At 44.1% G+C, this 27786-nt stretch overlaps 1 protein-coding gene across 2 annotated transcripts in view; it reads left to right on the plus strand.

Annotated features, from left to right (window-relative positions):
* IMMP2L (inner mitochondrial membrane peptidase subunit 2) overlaps nucleotides 1-27786 on the plus strand; it is a 480193-nt gene that overhangs the window by 379261 nt on the left and 73146 nt on the right. Inside the window, exon 6 of one of the 2 annotated variants that reach the window (XM_082239909.1) lies at nucleotides 14809-14939. The exons of the other annotated variant lie outside the window; for it this stretch is intronic. Coding sequence (XP_082096035.1) covers nucleotides 14809-14874 — 66 coding nt within the window. The 3' untranslated portion in view covers nucleotides 14875-14939. Of the gene's footprint in view, nucleotides 1-14808; nucleotides 14940-27786 lie in introns of those variants that run through there. 2 annotated transcript variants of the gene reach the window in all.

A 27786-nucleotide genomic window follows, 5' to 3' on the forward strand; every position in this document is an offset into this window, starting at 1 on the left:
TCGGCCTTCACATCTCAGTGAAAGGAATGCAAGTCAGACTCTAGCCAGTATTGGTCTCCTCCCCCCTTTTACCTATTTCTTTTTCTAGATAGGTGGATGATAGAATGTTGTGGTTGTTAAAAAAACAAACAAAACTAGGATTCAGAATGATGCAATAGAAAGTGTGATGCACTAAAAACAGGAACCTCTGAAAAATATAACTGGGCAGCTACAAATATAACTGTTAATTACTTTGCAGCGCTAGACTGAATTAAGAAAAGCAGGCTTAGTGTATTTTATTATTCAGAGAATAGCTTTGTTCTGTGCAAAGGAGCAAATGTACTGTAATGCTGTTACTTTGATATTGCCTGGTTTAATCTAGATTTTTAAACAAGCCGTCAAAGCTATTTATAATGACTTTTTTTTTTAAAAAAACCACCCTATACTGAACTGCAGCCAATAACCATTAAAAGAACTTATGGCTCCCCATTCCTTTTCTTAAAAGTGGAAAATTATATGTTGAGTGATTTTGCTTCCATTTGTATAGTACTTTTCTTTAAATTAACCCATGCTTCTAGCAGGTTTTAGGAAACAATATTACAGTGTAGTTTAACTGGAAAACTAATAAAACACAATTTTACTGAGGTTTTTGTAGGTTTGCTTTTGCCTTGGCTTAGTTTAGCATGGCAGCCATAAGGACTGAAGTGGCTGCAAGTTTCTCTCCCAGAGCATGCACTGAACCCAGGCTTAGCTTAGCCTATTGTGCGAACCATGCAACTGAATGGATGCAGAAAGTGTTTGTAATAGGTATCACTTTAGATGTGGATGTAAGTGTTAGAATTGCAGTACCACGCGGTAGGTGGAAATATGGCAAAACTAGGAAATCCAGACTAGAGCATACCCAATGAATGGCTTTTCAGCCTTTCTTTGAAGACATTCAGTGGTGCAAAGCCCAGAACCACATCAGGTAATTCATTCATTTGTCAAACTGCTCTCAATATCAAGACGTTTCTCCTGGTATGCAATCAAAATCTACCTTGCTGTAACTTTAGCTCATTGAATCTCACCGTGTCCTCTGTGGCAGCAAAGAATCAGTCTTTGCTCTCCCCAGTGTCATAATCCTTCATGTATTTGGAGAAAATTACAATGTCCCCTGCCCCTCGTTCATTTCTTCTCCAGGATAAACATACTCAATTCCTCCAAACTTTCCACAGAACAGTTGTTTTCCAAACTGTGGATGATCTTCATTGCCCTCTTCTAAACCCTCTTTTTGTAATATACAGACTCTATGGCCTTCTTAAAACGTAGCCTCCAGAGGTGGACACAGTACTTTAGATGAAGTCAAATATGAGGTCTCATAGAGAAAATTCACCTCTTTAGCTATCACTATTGCACACTTTATACATTCTCCAAGCACAGAGTCCACAGGTGCTTTATGAAAGTTGACCCGAAACTCAAATTTCACTGACATCGTTGTCTGTAGTTTTGTTTGCTATGTTATTGTGGAATTGCTCTCAGACAGTCAAATTACCAGTGCAGTCTCCAAACTATTTGCACTGGTGTACTGAGACTATATTGGTTCTGTTGAAGTAGGTCAAAGTAAACCTTAATCTGTTTTATGAACTGAACTCTGAGGAAGTAATAAAATTCATTAAAAAAACCCTTTGGGGGTGTGTGTTGATGAATTCTAGATTTTTGAGTTGATTTTTCTATTTTAGAGGTTTTTCACATAACTTAAATTTGCAAAAGAAATGTCTCACATTCATGAGGAATTTGAGGCCAAGCCTGTTTAAAGGGGCCTCATGTATGTGTACTTAGCCCCATCTTTCAATATGAATTCCTCCTGCCCCTTTTTGTGTTGAAAATAATATCTGCAGTGTGGTGCTTTATTTATTCATCAGGGTTCTGAATTCCATAGGTAACCTCCATAGAGAAGACTCCTTGCTGCCAATATTACTCTCAATGTGATAAGTAGTGGCAATGGATGGAGCAGGATGAAAAATTCAACTTTGAAAGTGGGGTTATCTGTGTAGCCCTGGCTGAGTCCTTTCAGTAGGCTTGCCCTCTATGTGCAACTAATGTGTGAAGAGGACCCTATTGTGTTACATGTTCTAGACATAATTCATCTGAAGGTATGTGGCTATCTCAGCTGAAGTTGGCAATGTAAACAATGTTTCGTGTGGTTACATTGCCACTAGTCAAGTTGCTCACTAAAATACTGTGCTTGAGCACATGAACTAATGTGCCATAAGGGCATTTAAATAATGGAGAATCTTTCCTCCTGGAGTAATAACAGTTTGCCCTGGCAAGTGGTTTACTGCAAGGCTATGAAAGTTGGCAAACCTGATGAGCCAGGTAGGCGAGCTGTATATGTATGAACTTCAGCCAGGGGTGAAACTAGGCTTTATTTCACACTGGTGAAAGACCCAGTTTGGCAGCCTCCCATGTGCCACAGAAATAAAGGCTACCAAACAAAAGAGAGATAAAAACTAATAACAAAGAGAATAGAAATCTGACTGGTGTTGAGAAAAGAATAAGAGCAATTCTAGCCAAGAGATCATCAGACCCTTTGGCGAACTTTTCTGGCATGTCTCTGACCTCTTCCAGAGAAGGCTTAAGGGGACCCAAGGGATTGTTGAAGGGAAGAATTTCTGATTACGTTTCTTCACAGATCTTGGAAGCTATAACATACTGTCAGGGGATGGTTAGCTGCTTGTGCTTAAAATTGTGCCCCTTCAGAGTTTGTGCGACCCCACAAACCTCTGTGTGTGACAGAGCTCCTCAGACATGTCTGCTCTAGTCACTAGTAGTGTCTGACAGTGGCTGTCTGCGGAAGCGCTTCCAGCAAAGAAGTTCCTTAACGGAAACGCGTCTCCTGGACTCACGACGTGGCAGCTTCCGGCGCAGCATGGGTCTCCCTGCAGTTGCTTCTGACACCTCCCCGCTATTTTCGCTCGAAGTGTCTCTCACCCCTTTCTCTCCCCTGCTGCTTCCTGCCTGGGCTGCTGCGTCTCTCTCAGCATTACTGAGATCCTCCTCCAGAGACCCCGCGCTCCCCCTGCTGGTCCCTGCTTTGGCTGTTGACTCTCTCCCAGTCTCTGGGAGCCTTACCACTTCCCTTTCCTCCGATGTCAGTTCCCTGACATCCACCTCCCCTCCAGGGCCCCCCTCTTCCCCGCCCCTACTTTCTCCTCTGGGCGGTGAGGAGCTGAAACCCCTAAAAGAATCCTCTTCATCTTCAGACGTCTCGAACAATTCCCTCCATCGGTCTTCGTTCCGACTCGCTGAATCCTCCTCCACCTCGGAATCAGCGAACCCCTCCAACTCTTCTTCGTCGTCGGTGGTGGCGAAGTATTCCCTCCGGAACCTCGCCACTGGCTGGGGTTTTCTAGGGAATCTCTGATGAAAAGTTTCAATCAAAACCTCGTCATCTACCTCCTCTGCCCTGACCCAGGTGTTTTCCGACTCCGGCTCCCCTTCCCACATTACCAAATACTCTACTTGCTCTCCCCTCCACCTGGAATCGAGAATCTCCGCTACATGGTAGCTGTGTTCTTTTTCTTCCATAGCTGGTCCCCTATTGACCCTCCCCTCTCTGTCCCCTATATACGGTGACAGCAATGATCTGTGGAACACTGGGTGCAACTTCATGTGGTTCGGTAACCGGAGTCTGAAAGCCACTGGGTTGACCTGTTGCGTGACTTCAAATGGGCCCAGTCTTTTGGGTCTTAACTTCTTACAACCTCCTTTAAATGGTAACCCTTGGGTGGACAGCCACACCTGGTCCCCCACCCTAATGCTTTCCCCTTCCCTTCTGGTTTTGTCTGCCTGCCTCTTATATTCCTCCTTCGCCCTGTTTAAATTAAGTTGGAGCTGGCGATGGATCGCTTCCATTTCTTCAACGAACTGTTCTGCGGCAGGAACGCTCCAGTTCTCCCCCTCCCCCCCTGGGAAGGCTCGGGGATGACACCCGTGATTGGCCAAAAAAGGGCTCATCCCCGTGGACACGTTCTCTGCATTGTTATAGGCAAATTCTGCCAACGCCAGCTTCTCCACCCAATCATTCTCTCTGTCATTCACATAACACCTCAAATATTGCTGGAGGACACCATTAGCTCTTTCCGCCTGCCCATTGGTTTCTGGATGACGGGCAGTGGAAAAATTTACCTCTACATGCAATAAGCTCATGAGCTTCCTCCAGAACCTGGAAGTAAATTGTTTCCCTCGGTCCGAAACCACCCTCAAGGGGGCACCATGCAACCTAAACACATTTTCCACAAACAATTTAGCGGTTTCTTCTGCTGTGACCGCATGTGAGCAGGCTATAAAGTGGGCCATCTTGGTTAACAGGTCTACCACAACCATGATGGCTGTCTTCCCTTTGGACCTGGGCAGATCAGTCATGAAATCTATTGCCACTGCCTCCCATGGTCTTTCCGGCGTGGGTAGTGGTTCTAATAAACCTGCCGGTGCCCGCCTCTCCCCCTTGGCTCGTTGACATCGGTCACACCCTCTCACATATTCACGCACATCTTCCCTGACCTTGGGCCACCAGAATTCCCTGGTAACCAGCCACATGGTTTTGTGTTGCCCAAAATGCCCTGCTGTGGGGCTATCGTGCAGTTGCTTGAGTACCTTTTCCCTCAATTCCCCTTCAGGTATGTATAACGCTCCCTTGTAGTACAACGCCCCGTTTCTCTCCTCAAAACCCCCGGGTTTGTCTCCCTCCCTCCTGAGACCCCTGAGTTTGTCCTGGGCGTATTCATCCTGCACCGTTCCCTCTACCAGTTCCCTTTGCCCCACCAAAGCCGCCCCACACACCCAGCGGTCCTCGGGAATAACATGGGTCTCTTCGGGTGCACCCTCTCCCTCCAAATATTCAGGTTTGCGTGAGAGAGCGTCCGCCCTAACGTTCTCCGGGCCTGGTACGTAACAAATCTCAAAGTTAAATTTGGAGAACTCCTGGGCCCATCTCAACTGCCTTTGGTTGAGCACTCGCGCAGTTCTCCAATACTCTAGATTCTTATGGTCCGTGCACACTTGCACCTTCTGTTGTGCACCAATTAGTAGATGCCTCCATCTCTGGAAGGCCTCATAAATCGCAAGAAGTTCCCGGTCGTGCACCGTGTAGTTTCTCTCAGATTTGTTCAGCTTTCGCGAAAAGAAGGCACACGGTCGCCACTCTGACCCCTCCTTCCCCGGCTGCAGAAGAAGCACCGCCCCTATGGCTCTGTCCGAAGCGTCTGTTTCGACCCTCAGCTTTTTTTGTAAATCCACATGTAGAAGTTGTTCGTCAGAGGCGAAGGCCCTTTTCAGTTCCTCAAACGCTCGCTCCGCCTCCCCCGTCCAAACAAACTTCTTTTTGCTGCTGAGACAGTCCGTGATGGGCGCCGTCAGGTGGGCGAAGTTTCGGATGAACTTACGATAAAAGTTTCCAAACCCTAGGAACCTCTGCACATCCTTCTTGGTCTTGGGTGTTTTCCATTCCAGCACCGCTTGAACCTTGCCGGGGTCCATGGCCAACCCCTTGTCTGACAAGCGGTACCCCAGGAATTCCACCTCCTTGGTATGAAACTGACACTTTTCCAGTTTCACCCACAGTCTGTTGGCTTGCAGCCTGCTCAACACTTCTCTGACGTCTCTCACATGTTGCTCCTCATTCTCCGAATACACCAACACGTCATCTAAGAAGGCCACGCAATTCTTGTAGAGCAAAGGCCCCAGTACATGGTTCATAAAGGCTTGAAAACACGCGGAGCCTGTTTGTAATCCAAAAGGCATAACGAGGTATTCAAATGCCCCCAAAGGGGTGAACATGGTGGTCTTCCATTCATCCCCTTTCCTTATACGTATCAGGTTGTACGCCCCCCTTAGGTCCAGCTTTGTAAAAATCTTTCCTTTTCGCACCCTGGTCAAAATATCATCAATCCTGGGCATAGGAAAAGCCGCCGGCTCTGTCACTGCATTTAGGGCCCGAAAGTCACATACCAGCCTCGGCTTGTCCGTGTTTTTTTTATCCACAAAAAACACTGGGCTACCCCCCGCTGCCTTGGACTCTCTGATGAAGCCTCTCTTCAGGTTCTTGTCAATGAACGCTCGCAACTCCTGCATCTCCCTGTCTGACATGGCATACAACTTGCCTACAGGAAGCTGTGCTCCAGGGAGTAAATTGATCTGGCAATCAAAGGGCCTATGCGGGGGTAGTTGGTCCGCTTCCTTCTCGCTGAACACGTCGCTGAGATCAGCATACTGTGGTGGCACCTTCCCCTTCTCCATCACTTCCGTCCCTGCTAGGGTGGCTTGGGCCCCTGCTGACCCCTTTTCCGCCCTGCAGTGTTTTAAGCAGTGTGCGGAACCGAAGGAAACCACTCTTTGATGCCAGCCCACCAGCGGATCATGTAGGGCTAGCCAGCTCATTCCCAAAATAATGGGAGCGCCTCCCAAGGTGGCCACATTAAACGCTATCAGTTCTGTGTGCCTTGCCACCCTCATTATCATTGGGACGGTCTGCAAGCTGACGCCTCCTCCCAACAGTTCCCTGCCATCAATCGTGGTCACCTGCAGGGGGTTGCTTAAAGGGATAGTCTGTATCTGGTGTTCAGCAGCAAACTCCTTGCTCATGAAATTGCAGGAGCTGCCTGAGTCCAACAGCGCCTTTATTTTTAGGGGGTGTCCATTTTGCAGCTCTAGCGACACTTCAATCACTAGAGCAGGTCGAGGAGCTTCTGGCACGGGCACTTTCACTGCTCTTTGGCCTGGCTGCAGTGCCCTGACGTTGGCAACCAGGCGTTGGCTTTTACCTGCTCCGTTTCTCCCTGCTCTTCCCCCTCAACTGCTCCCACCATCCCTTGCCATTCCTTCCTCTGGGGGCAGACTCTGGCAAAGTGGCCTGGCTGTTGGCAGAGATAGCATTTCCGGGCTCCCTTTCCCTCCTTCTTCGCCCCCTCACTGGGCTTTGAAACTGCGCGCGCGCGGGCTGTTCCGATTTCCATCGGCTCTGCCGGCGGGAAAGCTGGCTCAGGAATGTCTGGAATGCGTAACTCCTTCCAACGTTCCCCTCTCCCTTCCCGCCTCTCCAAGGCTCTTGCCTCCTGGCGCGCTCCAATGGTCAGCGCAGATTTGGTCAGCTGATCCATAGACCCCGCCCTGGGGCTCCTGGCCAGCTCGTCTTTCACAGCTGAAGAAAGACCTTCTTCAAATAGCATCTGAATGGGTGCCGCCGATAAATCCCACCCCAATCTGTGAATCAGCATGGTAAATTCAGTCCAGTACTCACGGACAGATCTGCTTCCCTGCTTGCAAGCCATTAGCTGTCTGCGTACCAACCCTTCCTCAATATCGCTGGAAAACATGATATCCATTGCACGAAAGAATTTCATAGTGTCCTTTAGGATATCGTTGTGCGTTGCCATCAGGGGTCGAACCCAGTCCCGCGCCCCCTTCTCAAGATGCCCAATTACGAACGCAACTCGCGATTCCTCATCAGGGAACTCATCAAACTGCACATTCAGAGCATATTGCATCTCAGTCCTAAAGGCATGGTAATCCTTGGGGTCCCCCCCAAACTTCTGCACCAATCCTGGTACCTTTCTGGGGAACTGAGTGGTTCTCCCCTTTTTGTCAGCATCCTGAGCCCTTCTCTCCTCGAGCCTCGCCGTCTGCAGCGCAAGTTGGACCTCCAACGCTCGGTATCTTTCTTCCAAGCTTGGACCAGCTCCAACCCCTGCGTCTCCGGTTCCGACTGGGTTGCTCATGATGCTTTCTCCTGCACAGGCAGCGTACAGAGACTGTCAGACTGCTGTCAGGGGATGGTTAGCTGCTTGTGCTTAAAATTGTGCCCCTTCAGAGTTTGTGCGACCCCACAAACCTCTGTGTGTGACAGAGCTCCTCAGACATGTCTGCTCTAGTCACTAATAGTGTCTGACAGTGGCTGTCTGCGGAAGCGCTTCCAGCAAAGAAGTTCCTTAACGGAAACGCGTCTCCTGGACTCACGACGTGGCAGCTTCCGGCGCAGCATGGGTCTCCCTGCAGTTGCTTCTGACACCTCCCCGCTATTTTCGCTCGAAGTGTCTCTCACCCCTTTCTCTCCCCTGCTGCTTCCTGCCTGGGCTGCTGCGTCTCTCTCAGCATTACTGAGATCCTCCTCCAGAGACCCCGCGCTCCCCCTGCTGGTCCCTGCTTTGGCTGTTGACTCTCTCCCAGTCTCTGGGAGCCTTACCACTTCCCTTTCCTCCGATGTCAGTTCCCTGACACATACAATAATGGGGAATGTAAATATCCTTGATGCGTTGTCTTATTGTGGAAATTTGAAAGCTATTTATCCCTCTGCACTCTAATGCTAAACAGAAAATATAAATCCCTCTTCATCTTATCCACAACTGCATTTCAGATTAGATTCAGTGTTACTTAACCAGAATACACCTGGAAAACAGTAATATACTCAAAGTCCAAAAAAAGAAGTGTGCATAATTTTATTTAAATTTAAAAGGGACTGGTGGGCATGCAAAAATTAAATAGCAGAAACAAAACTAAAATGAAATCTTGCTTTCAGGCAGAACTCATGGAAAAGTGATTTAGTGAAAAATGATTGCATCCTGAATTGCAGAATATGGATGGACTCCCTTTATGCCCTTCCATTTCTGGAACGGCCTTTGATCCACTGGGTCAAAATCTGTTTCGGTTGGCAGGGGGATCCTTCAGAACACTGTAGAGGATGGCGCGGAATGGGTTGGGGACTTCTATGGATTGGAGAAACCAGGCAACCTCATCCCTGTTCTGCTTTCATAAATGTACAAATAAAGTTTATTAGTCATATTCACCTTGTTTGCACACATCAACTGTTAGGTTTCCGATCTTTGTCACTTATGGACAGCTTATCAGTGAACTCACAATCTGAACATCGAAAGCTGCCTTATATGGAGTCATATATGATTTATTTGGAATATATAAAGGTTCCTTGTATGGAATCAGGGAATTGCTCCACCCAGTGTAGGGCTCTTTGCTTATGGGAGCTTTCCAGGTTCAAAGACAACCCCCACCTCCACTTCCCTGCATCTAAGGTTATCTTTTGGGATTCCAGGCCTGGGATCTTCTGGTTGCCAAGCACTGTGCGATGGACAGTGCTCTAAAACTATCATACAACAGGGGCACTCTCTTATCGAGAAGGCACAATCAGTTGTGCACGTCGATTCAAAACCTCGTTCCCTTGCATCTTAATTGGGCCAGGGAGGAAAACTGTTGACATACCATCACCATTGGCCAGTCAAAGCAGCAGAGGAAGTTGTGTGCCTGATTTTATTTATTTTAAACATTTCAAAAAGCTCCTGGAGCTGCTTGCATAAAAATCAATAAAACAAGACAGTCCTTGCCCACAGGCTTAGAATTTAGAAGACCTGACATGAAGGTGGGGTGGGGGAAGGATGAGGAGGAAAGAAGAAAATGAGTCAACTCGGGCACCAGTTCGTAAAGTTTACGTAGTAGTTCTTGTCATCGGGAGCAACTTTCTTTTGCCCACATTTTACTTAGAAGAGAGGAAGGCTCATATGATTTATTGTGTTGAAATCTCTGAGTTGAGGTAATTTTCCATCTGGCCCAATCAAATCATGCCAGAAGGAGCTAGCTAGAGAGATAAAATCTGCTCCCTAAATGGGAGGATATGTGAAACGCACAGGCAGTGTTTTTCCATGCAGCTTGTAGCTTTTGAAGAACGCACAGTCTCAAAGCTGCACAGAATGGATATGTACACGGCAAACAAATCCACGAGGAGTAAACAAAAGAGATCAAGAATGTATCAAGCGTTGGAGAGCTTCTTGCAATGGTCATCACAGATCGTAGCGTGTAGAACATGGCGTTCTGTGAATATCTAAATGCGAATGTGCATCGCAGGCTGAAGGCATTCACTTATTCGAAGGGTTTAGTGCAGAGCCGTCTCATTAAGGAGTGTGTGAAATTGCTGGAGCGCCTAAATGGTTAGCTCTGCTTATAGATTTCCTGCTCTGCCCAGACTGTGATCCCAAAAGGCACTACGCAAATCTTGCAGGATTAAGCACGAGCTGTCCAGAAGTGAAAAAGGCTGTTCCAGGTGGCAGTGGCAGGACCTGGGAGAACCTGCAGAGAAGACGCACATATCGATCTGAGCTATCGTAACCAAAGCAGGGCCTTATGAATAGAAGAGCCCTGCCAATCAAGTGAAGTTGCAATGAATTTAAAGGGATGGCGCTCTGCTATTTCTGGATGGCCACTGACCATGTCCACTGCCTTCTCCATTGGGGACTCTTAGGAGAGCTAACAGCCACTGGTGGCAAGTGATTCACACTCTTCACCAGAAAAGTCGGAACTGTTATTTCTGGTTTCTGAGGCTGCTAGCTAGGGCTGTGCACCAGATTTGTCTGAGGCTTTAACCAAATCAGGCATGTTTGCAGGGATTTGGATGAGCCGGGGTCATACACCTACAGTATGAGGGATGCAGGTGATGCTGTGGTCTAAACCACTGAGCCGCTTGGGCTTGCCGATCAGAAAGTTGGTGGTTCGAATACCCATGACGGTGTGAGCTCCCGTTGCTCTTTCCCAGCTCCTGCCAACCTAGCAGTTTGAAAGCACACCAGTGCAAGTAGATAAATAGGTACCACTGTGGCGGGAAGGTAAACAGCATTTCCGTGCACTCTACTTTCTGTCACAGTGTCCCGTTTCCCCAGAAGTGGTTTAGTCCTGCTGGCCACATGACCCGGGAAGCTGTCTGTGGACAAACGTCGGCTCCCTCAGCCTGAAAGCGAGATGAGCACCGCAACCCCATAGTCGCCTTTGACTGGACTTAACCATCCAGAGGTCCTTTGCCTTTACCTTTTACCTTACATACAGACTGCTGTGAGTTGGGTTGGACTGGCCCAGAGTGATCCACAGCTGCCAGTGGGGTGCAGCAATAGGCAGCAAATAGAGGCAGGCAGGGTGGGAAAATGGCACAAAAAAGCCAGAGAGTTACCTGACCTCCAGCGGTGAGATAGTAGGCCCAATACCATGACTCTCCTTCCTGCCTGACAGCCTGTTGAGCAGAGGCATCGTTGCTGTTCCTTTGCATGGTGCTGTGAACCTCTTCACCTTTTAAAAACTTTTTCTTAACTGTATGTTAAAATAAAGGTTTAAAACTCAGGAGCAGATAAGAATTTTTAAAAATACACAAATACAAGGGCATTTGAATAATGGAGTTTTGATTGGTGGTGTCACAGAATGTCTTTTGTAGGTGACGGAGGTGGTAAAGACAGCTTGATAATTTTTTCTACTTCTCAGTTTGGCTTGGAAAAATAATCTTGCCCGATAATTTCTGGTGCTAACTTTGCTACTAATTAGTTGAAATTGGCAAGTTTTTCCAATGTCCTAACTGGTAACCTCTCTCATTCAAGCAGCTTTTATTCTTGGAATGCTACATAAATTCTTTTTTCTTACATTGGCCTTTGGCCCTTCCAACTCTCATAAAAAATCTTTTTGCTACATCTTGGCTCTTTGACACACTTATATCATATAATTTTATTACCGTCGATTCTCAAGTTAACCTTCCTTAAGCATCAGCAATTCAGCTGCATTTCGCAAAGCTAAAAGGTACATCATGTTGAAACCCTTTCTCAGAGCTATATCTAAAAACACTATGTATGAGATGATCTTTGCCGTCCTTAATTTATGAAAATGCATGCTATCTTCCTGCTGTTTTCTGCAAAAGAGTATACATACAAAACATTAAGTTATGTTAGCAGCACATTAATTCATTTCAAAATGGTTGAGGCTTCAGAATGGTTAGGTCACTGCTAGGGATACGAGAGAAATTTGATTGTTTGCATTTAAAGGCAGATTCAACTAGTTCACACTTTTCAAAATAATACACAGAGTGAAACAGTCATTCTCCAAAAGTATTTTCTGAATTTTGCAATGCAGTTCTTCAGCCAAGTTATGTCTATAAAAATGCATATAATAAGGTAAAGTGTACATAAAAATGCATATATTCATGGGAAATGACATACAAAATGCATTATAATATGGAGAGTTTAAATATTAGAGAAATTATGTTTTATCAAAAGTGTGCATATCAGCCAAAATTACATAAACAATGATGTACTATTCCCATTGCTGTTGTGGCACAGACAAATAAAATTGTTCATAATAATGATGTGCATCCCAAGAAAAATTCCACCCAAAATGCTGATGAATTTTCATGAGTACTTAAAAAATAATAATAAAACAACTGACTTGAAAATGTAGCAAACTGAATTTAAAATTGGAAAATGAGAAATTGAGAGAACTGTTGGTACCTGGGTACACAGAGAGAGACCTCGCTGGGCTTCTTGCACCAACTAGAGAACGTCAGGCAGGAGCGTTTCCCCCCACAAGTGACCCTTGGGAAGATCCATCACTCTTCTTTCCCGACATGCTTCTGCGACACACATCTAAAGATATGTGCACGCAATAGAAAAGCAGAGTCCAAGCAGAAGCTAGGCATTGGAGGTGTGGATTTTTAAGCTACTTTATTATGTACGAAACAGAACAAAGGAAATCATGGCTCCTCTCTCCTTCTTCATCTCCAAGAGAGAAGAAAAGCAAAAGTACAACATAACGGAACAGTGTAATTGAACTTCCGTTCACATGACTCCAACAGTATGGAATGTCAACACAGACATGTGATGAAAACAATCACACATCCTGCAATGGGAGGAATGAAATCCCAACAAGAACCAGCATTGATAGATCTGCCCCTCCTTGGTTGTGTCTTTCTGATCTGGAAATTCTGGTGTTGTCAGAAAACAAAGTATTCAAATTAACCCGTCTCACTTTTCTTCCAAGCTAACTCACGTTCAATAGTTGAGCTCTTTTTGCAAAAATCCAGGTGGTCTTCTATAGAATATGGGTTAATCAATATATTTAGCCTAATCTTTTAAAAAATAAAATAGTACTACTTCTATAGTGGTTGTAAGTACTCAGATTTATGGTGTTATAGCTCTCTGTCATGGTTCTGCTTTTCCCAATCCAAATGACTCTGAGCAATTGCTCTCCTTTTTCATTCTAGCAGCTTTGAAAATATTTCAGAGCATGTCCCTATTAATCTCTTTTTCTCTAGGCTATGCACATGTTTTCAGGTTCTCCATATCTATTTTGCCTCTCTGAACCACTGTTATGCCTAAATGTGTGATACCATGGCTAGCTAGTATAATTTAAATACCAAAGAACACGGGGCTGCTTTATAAAACACTCTTTTGTTGGGTCCCCCCCCCCCGCTTTCCTGGGATATCTCTCTCACCCACACACGTGGCTACACAAGAAATAGTATTATTTCAGAGGTGTGGAATTTGCCGAGAAAGATTTGCAATGCTGGAATTGTTTCACAAAACATGCTTTCAGTGGTGCCAACTGCTCTACGAATTTAGTAACTTAAGGAAGTGTGCGTCACAATTTCAGCAGTATTTAATATATTATTCTCTTGCTTCCTGATCGCTGTTGAATAACTGCATCCTAAACAGGTTCTAACTCTAGGGAAAACTGAGAGCCAAACAAACTGGTGGGGCCAACACGTTTTTGTAATTTTGAATCTTCCCTGTTCACTGATAAGATGGGGCTAATATACAGTTCATATCCAAAGAGGTGGGCACATGGGGAATTGAAGCCTCCCTTTACTTAGGGTTGCTATATTTCGCAACATGAAAATCCGGACAAAAAAGTTGTTTAAGTTTGTGAGCTTTTTTTTTTTTTAAGGGAATTCACACACACACACACACACACACACACACACACACACACACACACAAAAGCCCACTTCTGATATGGGTTGCCATTTGGCTGGGTTTTCCTGGCCATTTTCACCTATTTTCTGAAATTCCACCCAGACGCTCTTTCCAACAGACGAATCCTGGATATATCTGGAAAATTCCAGACATATGGCAGCCCTATTAACACCCCATGCTCATTTGCTTCAGTCACTTTACTCCCAGTCTACACCACTTCCACGGTCAGAGCAAGGGTAGGAAAAAAGAACCTTATACTTTGGACTCAGCCCTTTCTCACCAGTGTTTGTTTCTAATCTGTTTCTGAGCCCAGTTCAAGATGCTGCTTCTGACCTATATAGACCTACATAGCTTCAGAACCTAATGGAATGCCTTTTCCTATATGCCTTAAGACAGGGTTAGTCAACCTGGTGCCCACCAGAAGATGTTGTACTCAAATTTCCATAAGCCCCAGGCAGCATGATCAGCAGTTCAGCAACATTTGGATGGAACCATGTTGGCTAACACTGGCTTAAGGTTATCTACTGAAGTTCTTCACTACATGCCCATCTGTAGCTCAGTGGTTTATCATGAGAGGGCCTCTGAGAAGCATCTCTGTTTTTGTAAGAAACTTTGATAGTGGAAGTCCCTGTGAGTCCATTTTAAAATATATGCATTTTAAAGTAGATTGAGGCCTTCTGGCGGTTCCCTCATTGCGAGAAGCAAAGCTACAGGGAACCAGGCAGAGGGCCTTCTCGGTAGTGGCGCCCGCCCTGTGGAACGCCCTCCCAGCAGATGTCAAAGCGATAAACAACTACCTGACATTCAGGAGACATCTTAAGGCAGCCCTGTTCAGGGAAGTTTTTAATGTGTGATGTTTTGGTGTATTTTTGGTTTCTATGGAAGCCGCCCAGAGTGGCTGGGGAGGCCCAGCCAGATGGGCGGGGTATAAATAATTTATTATTATTATTATTATTATTATTATTATTATTATTATTATTATTATTCTCTAGAGAATCAAGTAGAGTGTATTTTAAAGTGAAATTCTGTTCCAGAGAAGAGTAAACTTCATCTATATTTTGATTCCCAGGATGAAAGAATCTGTCTCCGATATCTTCAGTTACCCCGACTTGCAGACAGAAGTAAATTTTCTTGATTTACACCTTTTTTTTGCTCCAAAGGTGTTGCATTGCCATCTTCTAAAATAAATTTAAAAATCTCTTGCAAAATTACTAGAATGTGGCTTCCTTTTCATGTAGATTTTTGTCTACACTGACTTATGCTGTAGTTAATGCCATAGTAGAGCTATTTGTCAGGAGAGTATGAAGTTTTCAAGAGTGCAAGATGCTATTAAGCAAAGAAGAAAATGCTGAGTACTAAAGGACAGCAGTTAGCAAGGAGAAACAGAAGGTTCAATTTTGCCATTCAAAGGCAATGAAACAACAGCTAAGAGAATCGTGGTTCAATTACATATGATTTAACCCACATTGCTGATGATTAGTCAGACTAATGATATGAACTTGGCTCGGATGAAATTCCATTGTGGGAAATTTTGTTCTATAATTGACCAGCTCACAGGCTGAATTAGTTACCTGTACAATACAATAGGATCTTAGAATGATAAGTTTTAGGACCTAAAGCTTTCATGACAATGCATCAAGAATATCAAATTTGAGTGTTTGACTGAATGCTCTCACATATTTCATTTAAATGAACATGGAGATCATATTACAGAGATCAGGGGAATTCTTCCGCTATCAGTGCTTAGTCTGATTCAGTTTTAACTTTAAAAACATTTTTTTTCTCTCTCATATCTACGGTTATTGTAGAAAACCCAGAAGTATTTGTTTTATCATTAAGTGAATGGAATATCCATCAATGAGCAAGCAAAACAAATGCACATTTTACATTTATTTGACAACTGCTACTTCAGTGCAATCAAATCCTGTGTCTGAAATAATCTATCAGGATAGATTCAATTTATTGGCTGCCATAATAAATTTTGTATGGGTTCATTATAAAATTCATTGGACCATTCCTTCCAGTGTTTCAGACCTGGGAGTGGTACTGAATTGGACTCAAATGTAAAATGCTAGGCAAAATAGAATGACCCAAGGTATTTTGTAATAGATCCTTACAGAATATACTGTACCAGTTGTGTTCTAGTTTCATACAGTTCTGGAAGGTATTGCAAATGATTATTGTTTTAACTGGTAAAAACAACTCATCATATACAGATGAAACAAACTGTGCCACAACAGCCCATACAGTAATCTACTGGACATTTATTTATTCTTTTCATGTATTAGCCTCCTGATTTTTTAAAGAAATACAGTCAACATAAAATAATAACATAAAACGCACCAAATTGAACAGTTAACAATAAAGTCAACAAAATTTACCCAACAACAATTTGGCAATACAGTATGACCCAGCATAAATCATATCACTTCATTGGCCATAAATGAATCAAGAGAAAACAGACTTCCTTAAATTACCTCACAAATTAGGTCTAGGACCAAATAAAATCCTGTTTCTGTTTCACAAATTTAATTTAAAGGCTGGTATTTCAAGTTCTATTATAGCTTCTTGACAGAAACAAAACACTGAAATAAATATAAATATGTACAGAATGATATTGATGGAGCCGAGCTTTCACTAAAATGCAGAAAACAAGCTAAATAAGTAAATCACAGATAAAATGTTTGTGTGTAGGGGAATTATGTTCCCTGACATTTATATTACAGCATAGTGTTTTATTTTACAGCCACTGACCTCACAGCAGAGCACCTTCAAGGGACTCCAGCAGTTGTTAAGAGGAAAATCAGGCAGTGAAGTGGCAGCAGGAGTTCTGGCCTGTACTGAGAGAAAAATTGGAGGAGTGCAAACCAGCTAACCCAACTCCTCCTTGTTTGGCTCTCACCTCTGTCACCAGGTGGCTTTATATCCTACCTACTTCCACAAGCAGCTATTTAACCTCTAGAATATATTTTACAGGCTCAGCTAACTCTTTGATGGGGTAGTGTGGGAAGGCAATTGTGAGATATTGTAGACCAATTTAGTGTGGCACTTCCCACAATCAAAGTGTGGGTTTGGGCTTGTTTGGATACTTTTGGACACCCTTTTGAGTCCAAAAAGAGAACCAAGCTATTACACGCAGCACAGATTTGGATGCCTCTGAAGATAAAGCTGCCCAGTTGGGAGTGAGAGCAGGAAGATGCTTTTGGTCTATATTCAGAAATGGTTTGATGCCATTTTGAACCAGCCCTGCACTACACTTGGATTGCATGTTCCTGTTCCCAGCAGGGTAATGTGCCTGGGCAGTCAAACTGAGCAGAATTGAACCACTCACCGGCTGGTGAGCTGAAGATGGGTGTGCCTGCTAGCTGGAGGGGCCTGCTTCATCAATGTGTAAGCCACAGTCTATATGCTATGGAAGCAGATCACAGGAGAATATAAAATGGAATGGCTGAGAGCCCTGAGGTTCTAGTGTGGGAAGAGGAGACCTAATCCCAGGACTTCGGAGGGGAGGAAAGATAAGAAGAACCTGTTATCACCCCCATATTGTGCCAGTGCTGGGGGTTGGTCTCTTAATGTTGCGTATAGACCAGGGGTCAGCAAACTTTTTCAGCAGGGTGCCGGTCCACTGTCCCTCAGACCTTGTGGGGGGCCAGACTATATTTGGGGGTGGGGGAGAGAACGAATTCCTATGCCCCGCAAATAACCCAGAGATGCATTTTAAATAAAAGTACACATCCTACTCATGTAAAAACACGCTGATTCCCGGACCTTCTGTGGGCCGGATTTAGAAGGCTGATTGAGCCAGATCCAGCCCCCGGGCCTTAGTTTGCCTACCCATGGTATGGGCCCACAGAGATGACATCAACTGATGCAAGTGTCAGTTGTGAAGGGGCAAGTGAAGTGGGTCTGAGCCTAATTTCGAAGAGGGGGGGGCGCAGTGGGTGCAGGTACTCCAGAGGGTGCCAGACTGTGGACTCAGAGCAATGAGAGAGAGAGAGAGACCAATGGCAGCTTCCTTGCCCTGCCATGCTGATCTTGTTTTATATAAGCCACTGGAAATCCTCTGCTGCTCCTTGCAAGGAAAAGCTGCAAGGGCTGCTTTGCTGCTAGTCAAACTAATTGCTTATCTTCAGCCCTCCACTAAATTTGCCTTGCTGAGAGACATTCTGAGCCCGTGATTGAACAAATAAGAAATGCTCTGTCAATTATGTAGGGTAATTTTGACGGGCTTAGCCCAATTTAAGAACAATTGACACATATTGTGTGTATTATGTTTTAGTTCTCTTCTGAAGTATGAAGAAATTGTGTAATAATGGAAGTGGCTATAATTTTCTGGCCTGATTGCCTAGGCTATGTCAAGATGTCTCCCTTTCTTCTGGCACTGTGTTTCAGCCTCAACAGGTGGTGTCCCAAGTTGCCCAGGCAACTGGTTGGGCAACTCTTTCTGTGTCTTTCAGAGCAGTGCTGCAGCATAGCATAGTGCTGAAAGCCAATAAACTTCACGCAGCAGAGGGCACTGGTTCTAGCAGGCGGCAAATGAACTTTGCCTGTCTTCTTCACAGCCTCCTTTAGGGTTAACTGAGGAAGCAGAGGGGTCTGAGTAACAAGGCTGTGAAGTTAACTTGTTTGCCTGTTTTGGTTCATTCAGCCCCTTGCTGCAGCTCGTGCAGTTCCCCAGGTGAGGAGTCACACGGTTTTCACAGAGCACCTTAAGAATTAACACATCCATTATGGCATCAGAGGGAAAATGAAATGCAGAAAGAAAAGAAACTGATAATTACATGATTAACAGTGGCAATTTCTTAAGTTGCTATTGCGTTTTCCCTGAAGTGAAATGTCAAGGCAAATTTGAGCATCATCTTTTTAGGTGAAACGTCTGAGAAATTGTAAGGGAAGCAAAGAAAGTTTCAAGAAAACTAGTAAAATGTTCTTTTGTGTGTGCATGCATTCCTCGTTGGCCAGTGCAGGGCTTGCTTGTTTCTATTAGCAAAGAACCTAAACCTGATTGGTGAAAATAAGTTTTAATTGCTTTTGAAGATGCGTAAGGGAGCCCAAAGGTAATGGGTGGCTATTTAACACACCGGCTGCTGCCCCTTTATGGAAAGGGGTTGGACAGCAGCCCCATTTCCCACCTAGCTGCCCTGCTGATTAGCTTGCTAATTCTGGATTACACTTAAAACTAGAACTGCAGCCAGCTGCTCCCCCCTGTGCGTGCAAGACGTGCATGGCGGCAACCACAAGTGGAAGGAATGGTCTCGCACACAAAAGGGTCTGAAAGTGAAAATGAAGGATGCCTGACGAATCTTGGGTGTTCCACCCTATGGGTGCAGGGGCGGAGGAAGGGGGTGGGGGTGGTCCGCCCTGTGTGACATCACTGAGGGGGATGACATTTGACACGCAGCCCGTCTGTGACTCCCAAGCCTACCATGAGCCGTTGGGAGAAGGGGTAGAGATGCAGCCTTCCCCCTTCATTTTCACAGCTTGGGGGAGGCTTGGGAGTTGTGGGCCTGTGGCATGCCATTGCCCCCCACTCCTGTGCTGCTTCCTGGGGGGAGCCTCCTCCGAGCTGTTAAAAGGAAGAGGGAAGGGAGGAACGCTGCTGGCAAAGTAGCATGGCTCCCTCCCTCCCTGCCCAGGAGGCAAGCCTGCCATGGATCTGGGCCCATAACCCTGTTGTTGGGATACTGTTGGGGAGATAGGGGGCATCAGGCAGGCCCCTAGCTGGCTCCGGATGATCACTGGTCTCCCGTGGAACAGCATCAGTCAGTCAGCGACACGAGCCTCAGATACGTTTAGAGACCCGTGCACGCTCTGTCAGCAGAGTGTGTAAATCACGTCACAGCAAAGAGGCGGACAGAGAGGTGTGCAAGAAAAATGAACAGCATTTTATTCAGCATAGCTCAGGAAGAAAGGAAAACATGTCTGCTTGCCTTCGTGTCCAGCAAAACAGCATGACAGTGGTGCCTCGCAAGACGAAATTAATTCGTTCTGCAAGTTTTTCGCCTTGCGAATTTTTCGTCTTGCGAAGCACGGTGTCGGAAAAGTTTTGGAAAAGCTTCAAAAATCACCAAAAACCTCAAAAAAGGCTACCACACCACGTTCTATGGGTTGCTCCTCGAAGTCAAGTCGCAACTGTATTAACGGTGTTAAGAAAAAGGAAACAAATTGCAAGACGTTTTCGTCTTGCAAAGCAAGCCCATAGGGAAATTCGTCTTGCGAAGCAGCTCAAAAACCGCAAAACCCTTTCGTCTAGCGAGTTTTTCGTCTTGCGAGGCATTCATCTTGCGGGGCACCACTGTATAGCAAAAGCAACATACAGCAGAAGTTCCCAGCAGGCTGTGCTGGATGTAAACAGGCATGCGATACACAACAGTCATGCACGACCCTTTTAAGGTGGAATGGAACTATATCCTATCCTAACAGTTGCCCCCCACTCTCGTGCTGTTTCCTGGGGGGGGGCTCCCCCAAGCTGTTAAAATGAAGAGGGAAGGGAGGAAGGCTGCTGGCAAAGTGGCATGGCTCCCTCCCTCCCTGCCCAGGAAGCAGCCTGCCATGAGCGGCTCGCCCCCTGGGACGCTTGCCATGGCCCCGCCCCCAGGTGCAGAGCATGTGCCCCACTTTGGGTGTCGGAACAGCTAGGTCCGCCTCTGCAGAGGTGACTTCTTGTTGACGCCACCCAAGCCTCTGTAACATAGGGCACAACAATCTGGATGATCTCAGGGATCAAGCTGTGTGTATGCAAATGTGCTTATGCAAACTTTATGAAAGTCACTCTCCTCTTTTTCTATTTTTAGTGCTCCAAACCTTATTTTCCAGTAGGAAATAGGACTTTGAACCCTGTGGGCTAACTACAGTGTCCATGCCCTTGCCCACAACAGTCATGTCCCTTTCTACTACAAGATGTCTTGCAGAGCTGCAGGCTGCCCATCCCTATAAAGTTAAAGACAGGGTTAAGAGAAGAAGGATGAGAATATACAACTCTCTTACTTTCCATTCTCTTGCCACCTGAAATGAAAACAACAACAATGCCTTCTGCTGTTGACCTTTAGTACTCTGGTTTTTTGGGGAGCACAGTTTCAAACTCCAGAATATACAACTGATCATAAGTATAATCACTTATTTTGTATTCTGTTGAGGTCAGTACTAGAAATCCTTTTGACTTTGATGGACCACTGGAGAGAACTCCAGGGCTCCAGTAAACAAACAAACTGAGCCCTGCGTGTGCAAGAGCTTCCTGTTCTATGCAGTGTCATACACTTTGGGAAATATTCAAGTGAACATAGAGCGCTCCCCTCTTGCAGAAGAAAATAAGAATCCCTGGCGTGCCTCAGATGATGGCTTGTGCCTTTTATGGTGGTTTGACTTTTCAATTAATATTTTATTTTTCTTACCCAAATGCTTTTAAAATCAATGCAAAATCCTGCCTTTTCTTTAAAAAAACAACAACAATTTGGTGTGTCTGTAACCTTGCTATAGGTAAACCAAAGCTGCAAAACAGTAAATTAATACTCTTGGAAATCATGAGTAATCAGGGGATAACTAATCCAACTATATGAAAAGCAACATCAGGCTTCTGGTAATAACAGTTTTCTTTCAAAATCTGACTGGGTAATCTTTAGAGACTCCCTCAGTGTAAATAGACTATTTTGTTTTCAAAAGGTCTGTCTGTCAGCATTACCAAGTGCATTGTAACTTATCTGCAAGCAATGTGTTTCTAATTTTTTTTATCTGCCAGCATTCAAACCTGAATATTATATAGAAGGCTTATATAAAGCCCAAATGTATTGCTGATCATTGTGTGCAATCTAGTCTCAGTTGGAGCCTCATTTATACTGAATGTCTTGATTTAAAGTAAACTGTGTGCATACTCGTGGCTGCTTTTCTTTCGGCATCTGAGAAATCTCAGATGCCTTTGAAAGGGCTCCCTCACGTGACATGTCTCTTGAAAAGCATTTCATCTGCCAGACACAGCAGCCATTGTTAGCTTACAGGAAAAGAAACTATAGGTTTCTGTTTATATAGAAGGCGAGGAAAAGAATTTGTTTTTGTAGGGCACCTTCCACAATTCAAGGTATTTTGAAGCCCCTTAAAATTCTAGTAGACTCCAAAGGTTGTGTTAAAGTGTAAGAGAAAAGAAACTGCAGCAGCTATTAAACAGAAGCTCACAATAACAGCTCGAAAGCAAAAAGCAAAAAAGCAGACGTGGCCATTGGAAAGCAGTTCACGGTGGAATGCTAGGAAGAGGCTGCTAGAGTGAATTAATGAAATCTATTGCTTTATTTAAAGTACGGGGGTTACCCTGTTCTCCTTCTGAAAAAATGCTTTCCGGGAAACGTACAATAATTATGACAGCTGCTGCCCTGAGACGTACAGTCTACAATCCACGACACAAAAGGAAAAGGGATTGGCGAGGAGGAGGAAGAAAGCAAACTCTGGTACTGCTTCTTAGGTACTGAGTTCTTATAAGTGTTCTTTCTAGTAGAAAGAGGCAAGGCAAGCTCTCTGCAGCTGCTCCCTGTCTGGCTGATGGATGGATGAATCCAGCCAGGTTGGTCTCCATTTTGTCATGATGTTTTTACTGGGACGCAGGGGGAGGAGCCTCCAAGAAATGGCCAGGTGGCTCTCCTTCAGGACTATGGATGAAGAACCCAGTTTCCAGACTCCAAGAAGCCATCACTGCCATGACGCCAATTGTTTTTTTCCATCTGACCTATTGTTTGACAGACCTAGTCCAAAGTCAGTAGATAATATGTTGCGTGAGTGCTGAGACTGTGCATGGTTTTCATCCTTTTATCAAAAGCCAGTGTCCGATACTGGGGATGTGTGATGGTTTGCAGAAGGGTCTCTTGCTGTCCGCCTTGCCTCGTTTTTTCACAGCACGGCTGCTTTGCGCACTGCTGTGCGATATGTCTTGCCATCCTGTTTTTTTCTTTCCCTGTGCATCATTTGCCTGGATCAGTTTACAGTTCCTGCAGGTTGCCTTAGGTTGTACGCAGTATAATATCCTGGCAGAGCAGCATGTAGCTCAACCTAAACACTTGCTTTTCAATACACAAACTGTTTCACAGCTCCTGCTTTTGCAAATCAATCTGCTTAGCATTTGTTTTAAAAAAAAAGAAAGATACAAAAATGAAACAAAAACTAAGCAAAAGTATTTACCAGTGTTGGATGTTCAATAACAGCTACATCTAGTCACCTGGGATATGTATAGTGTGAAATGTTGCTGCAGTCACATATGCATATTTGCTTACAACCTCCCTAACCATACAAAGGAGTGAGTCTTGACTGATGAACTTAAATGGCTTTACTTATAAGAAAGCATATTTAGGGTGTTTATGTAATTTTCTTTGATTTTACAACTGCCATACATTATGTAAGGCGTATTTTGATTCTGTTCTCTTGCAAAGCTGAACTTAAAACATAATTTGCACCAATCTGTGAACCAAAACACAGCCATCGTTCCAAATTCACACTTGCCCAAATTTCCAAGCGCAGTTTGCCAGCCAAATAATATGTAAAAAAAATCATTCTGCTACGGTAGTGTGCATAAAATTCATAGATTAGTGAAATGACACACAAAAAACTTAACAGCATACATTATATTAGTGAAAGGTTCATTATATCAGGGGAAGCTGCTGTGCAGAAATGTGTATAGAAAATATGCATATTAGCAGAAATCCACACTGAAATGCTGGTGGATTTTAAAAAATAAAGTAAATCACAACCTGATATGGAAATGTGCAGACCCAAACTTAAGATTGGAAAATTGAGAAAAGGAGAGCAATTGAAATGGCTGTATTCTCCCATTTCTAAACTACACACACCTGAGTGCAGTATTCCAGGTGGTTTGGTGGGGATTTTTTATTTTATTTTTATGTGCAGGCTTCCTGACACCACTATTATAGAACTGTGCAGTCTACCAGCAGTGCAAAATTGCTTTGCTGTTTATGCTACATATTACCATTACAGTAAATTTGCCTCCCTGCAGCTGCTTAAGGTCTTCTCTGAACCTCTTACGTGGGCAGTTCTCCCCCTCCTGATGAACGAAATATATATGCTGGGACTCCTCTGCACTTCTTGTTCAGTAAATGACTTTCCCTCTGCCCATTTAAATTTTTACTCAAAGGACATGTCTCCTGCTGGATCTTTCAGTAATATTTCTCTAGGCACAACAGGAATAAAAGAGAGCAGATAGGGAAGCAAACAAAATCAAACAGTAGGAGATCTGACCTTTTGCAGCACCTATTATGTATATTTTATGGATGCGGTTCTGTTGTGTGTTCAATTTTGTTAGAACTGCACTACTGATACATAATTTATACCGGCCACCCTGGGGGCAGTGGCTGCATCATCGCCCATACTTCACAGAGAACATACTTTGGGCACTGCATCTTTCAAAAGTCTGGATTGTTTTGTTCCATGTCCTCAATGACTCTAAACTTCTTTTACTAAATCTGCTGAAATTCACCCCCAAATTCCATCACTACACCACTAGAGACATCCTAGAGCTCCCAAGAACATAGGAAGTTGCCACTCTAGGCACCCTGCACCAGCTCAGATGTTCCTTTTCCATGGCTAGAGAAAGAGGAAGCAGCCGCTGCTATAGGTGTACGGGGATACCTTGGTTCTCGAACGTCTCCATTGGCAAACGTTTTGGAACCCGAACACCGAAAACCCAGAAGTAAATGTTTCTGTTTTTGAATGTGCCTTGGAAGTCGAACGGCTTCCGCTCTTTGTTTTTCTTTTTTTAATCATTTTTATTGATTTTCCAATAAAAAACATCCAATTAATATATCCAACCATAATACTTCAATTAAAATAAAAAACTAAAATAAGACAGGCCAAATTATAGTCCAAATTATATTTATTAATTTTTTCGGAGCTCCCCACGGTCTGGATCTCTGAAGCATATCTCCACATCTTAGTCCTGCTTTTCCTTGTTTCCATATTTTCCACATCTCGATTTTAAAGCTTCATAATTCTTTGTCCCCTGGGTCCACGATTCTCAATCATGTCAAACATCATGTACTTTCATCTGTCGAATACAGCTTTGTTAATATATATATAATATATTGTTATTTGCTTTCGTAGATTTTCACGGGTACAGGAATGCAGGTTTTGGTGTCTTCGGGTGTCTTCCCGTGTAAGAGTCGGGGTGTCTGTGCGACGTTTCGACGAGGTCTCACTCGTCATCTTCAGGCTGGTGCTTTCGGCTTCTTGTTACTGGAACAGAGCAGAGTCTGGTGTTTGAGTTCCTATAAATACTGTTGAGGGGTGTGGTGTATAGCCTCCAACGTTCTGGGCAAAGAGGAAGTTCCTAGATTAGTGTGCCTTTTCTTCTTTTGTTCCTTAATTACTTGAGGGATATCTTGGGTGATTTCATGAGTGATATTCTGAATACCACTGGGTGGGTCATTAAGTGTAGATTAGTTGCTAAAGCTTTCGTGTCTTGACCTCTTGAGCTTGTGAAGAGTTTTTCTGAGAAGATGGCTGTGCTGCATTTAGTTGTGCTCTGGCTTGGCTTCGTGTATAGGGGCGAGCTGTGGTTTTGTGCCTTGTGCCAGCCAGATCTGTGTAGGGATTGCAGGGGGGTGCAGCATCCGGAGGTGCCACTATAGTTTGGCTACTGGATGGAGTCTGTAATATGTCTGTGGAGAGGGTCTGGGTTTGGGTCTGGTGTGGTTGATTGGTGTGGTGTGGTTGATCTGGTGTGGTTGATCAACCACACCAGACCCAAACCCAGACCCTCTCCACAGACATATTACAGACTCCATCCAGTAGCCAAACTATAGTGGCACCTCCGGATGCTGCACCCCCCTGCAATCCCTACACAGATCTGGCTGGCACAAGGCACAAAACCACAGCTCGCCCCTATACACGAAGCCAAGCCAGAGCACAACTAAATGCAGCACAGCCATCTTCTCAGAAAAACTCTTCACAAGCTCAAGAGGTCAAGACACGAAAGCTTTAGCAACTAATCTACACTTAATGACCCACCCAGTGGTATTCAGAATATCACTCATGAAATCACCCAAGATATCCCTCAAGTAATTAAGGAACAAAAGAAGAAAAGGCACACTAATCTAGGAACTTCCTCTCTGCCCAGAACGTTGGAGGCTATACACCACACCCCTCAACAGTATTTATAGGAACTCAAACACCAGACTCTGCTCTGTTCCAGTAACAAGAAGCCGAAAGCACCAGCCTGAAGATGACGAGTGAGACCTCGTCGAAACGTCGCACAGACACCCCGACTCTTACACGGGAAGACACCCGAAGACACCAAAACCTGCAATATATTGTTAATATATATTTTTCTGCTGTGTGTTTTTCATCAATTGAATTTGCAGACAGCCCTTTGCGCCTCAGTTTTTGAATGTTTCAGAACTCGAACAAATTACATTAGAGAACCGAGGTACAACTGTATTGGTATGAAATGGTAGTAGCGCAGGGAGGCATTCCACTGAATGAGTAGAATGAGGAACAAGGTCGATAAGCTACAGTTATGGAGATAGGGAAGGCAAACCCGGATTAGAGGAAGGAGGGGAAAGTATGGATGTTCCTTTTTCCCACAAGACTTACTCCATCACAGATTGTCCGTTTTGGTTGTAGCCAGTGATTTTATTTAAGATTCTGGTTGTGAAGGAACTTCGCCTCGTCCCTAGATGATATGTGGATAGGGCATAACCACAGTTTTTACTGCAGTGTACCAGGTAAAGATTAAGCAGGTATCCCCACGTAAATATTAAGAGGGCCCAGGGCAGACCTTTACATGCTTACCTATAGTTTACCTGAAAACAATGTGATCTCTGTGGGTCTGCCTTTAAAGAGTGTCTGGATACTGAAACTGAGGTGTTGGCTGGAATCCTAGGGGAACATGTGAATCCCATGTTACATCAACTGCATTGATTTCCACTCTGTTTCAGGAGTCAATTCAAAACACTGGTTAAAATCCTAAACAGCTTAATTTGTCTCCTCGCTAACCAGATGCTAAAGACTTTCCTCTTCAACCAGTCCCCGCCCCGATGATAGAATTAGTTGTTGACACTGCTGCTGCCCCTGGTCTTTAAATTTAATTGTTAGAGTGTTGGATTATGACCCAAGAAACCAAGGTTTGACTCCCCACTCACTGGGTGGCCTTAAGCAAGTCAATATCTCTCAGCCTAACTCTTCTCACTGGGTTGTTGTGAAAATAAAACAGATGTGGAGAGCCACATCTTGGAGGAAAAGGGGGGATCAATAAATAAAACAAGATTATAATATACTGAGATATTCTTTCTAATATGTTGCGAGCTGCCTTGAGCACTGAAAAAAAACTGAAGGATAGAAAAGCTTATAATAATGTTAATAGAAATGTTAATAATAATTATAATTGGCTTCAGTGAGAACTGAGAACCATCAACGTTGGCTCCATCTGTTGACTTTTGCATGAGCCAAAGGATGGGCAAAGACTTATTTAACTCCTACTTCCCAGTGTAAACCAGCAACAGAAGCTTCTCCATATTTATATGAGCAAAATTTGGGTTATTTCTTTGTGTGGGGTGGGGAGCACCTTGTATATACTTAACAGCATAAGCTGGAAGGGGTTAAATGAGTCTGTTTCTGCTGACATGTCTTTGGATACCAAGTTAGTTAAAAAAAACCACCCTGCCCTCTGGCTCTATAAAATAGGTTGTTTTATGGCCTTGTCAATAGACTTAAGGGAAATTGTGGCCTAAGCATTCAGAGTTAAGTGACATGAAATCCAATTCCTTTGTGTTAAATGAACACTCAGTATAGAGTTCGCTGGGTGTTATATCAAATAAATCTTTTAACACTTTGTCATGCCAGCAGCATTGGTGCAGTATTCAAAAATAGGTTATATTTAATTTCTTTTTTGTAAAAAATGTGAACTAATAGACATAAGGAGTACAGACCTTTTATCCTAAAAACAGAATACATAATGTAGTTTTGTGTTCCATGTTGATTAAAAGGAAAGTATAACATACATTAATATTTTAATTTCTTCTATTTAGTGATTTTCATTATTCATTTCAACTGCATTGTT

The sequence above is a fragment of the Podarcis vaucheri genome (assembly GCF_965113315.1).
Source record: "Podarcis vaucheri genome assembly, chromosome: 10".
NCBI lineage: Eukaryota > Metazoa > Chordata > Lepidosauria > Squamata > Lacertidae > Podarcis > Podarcis vaucheri.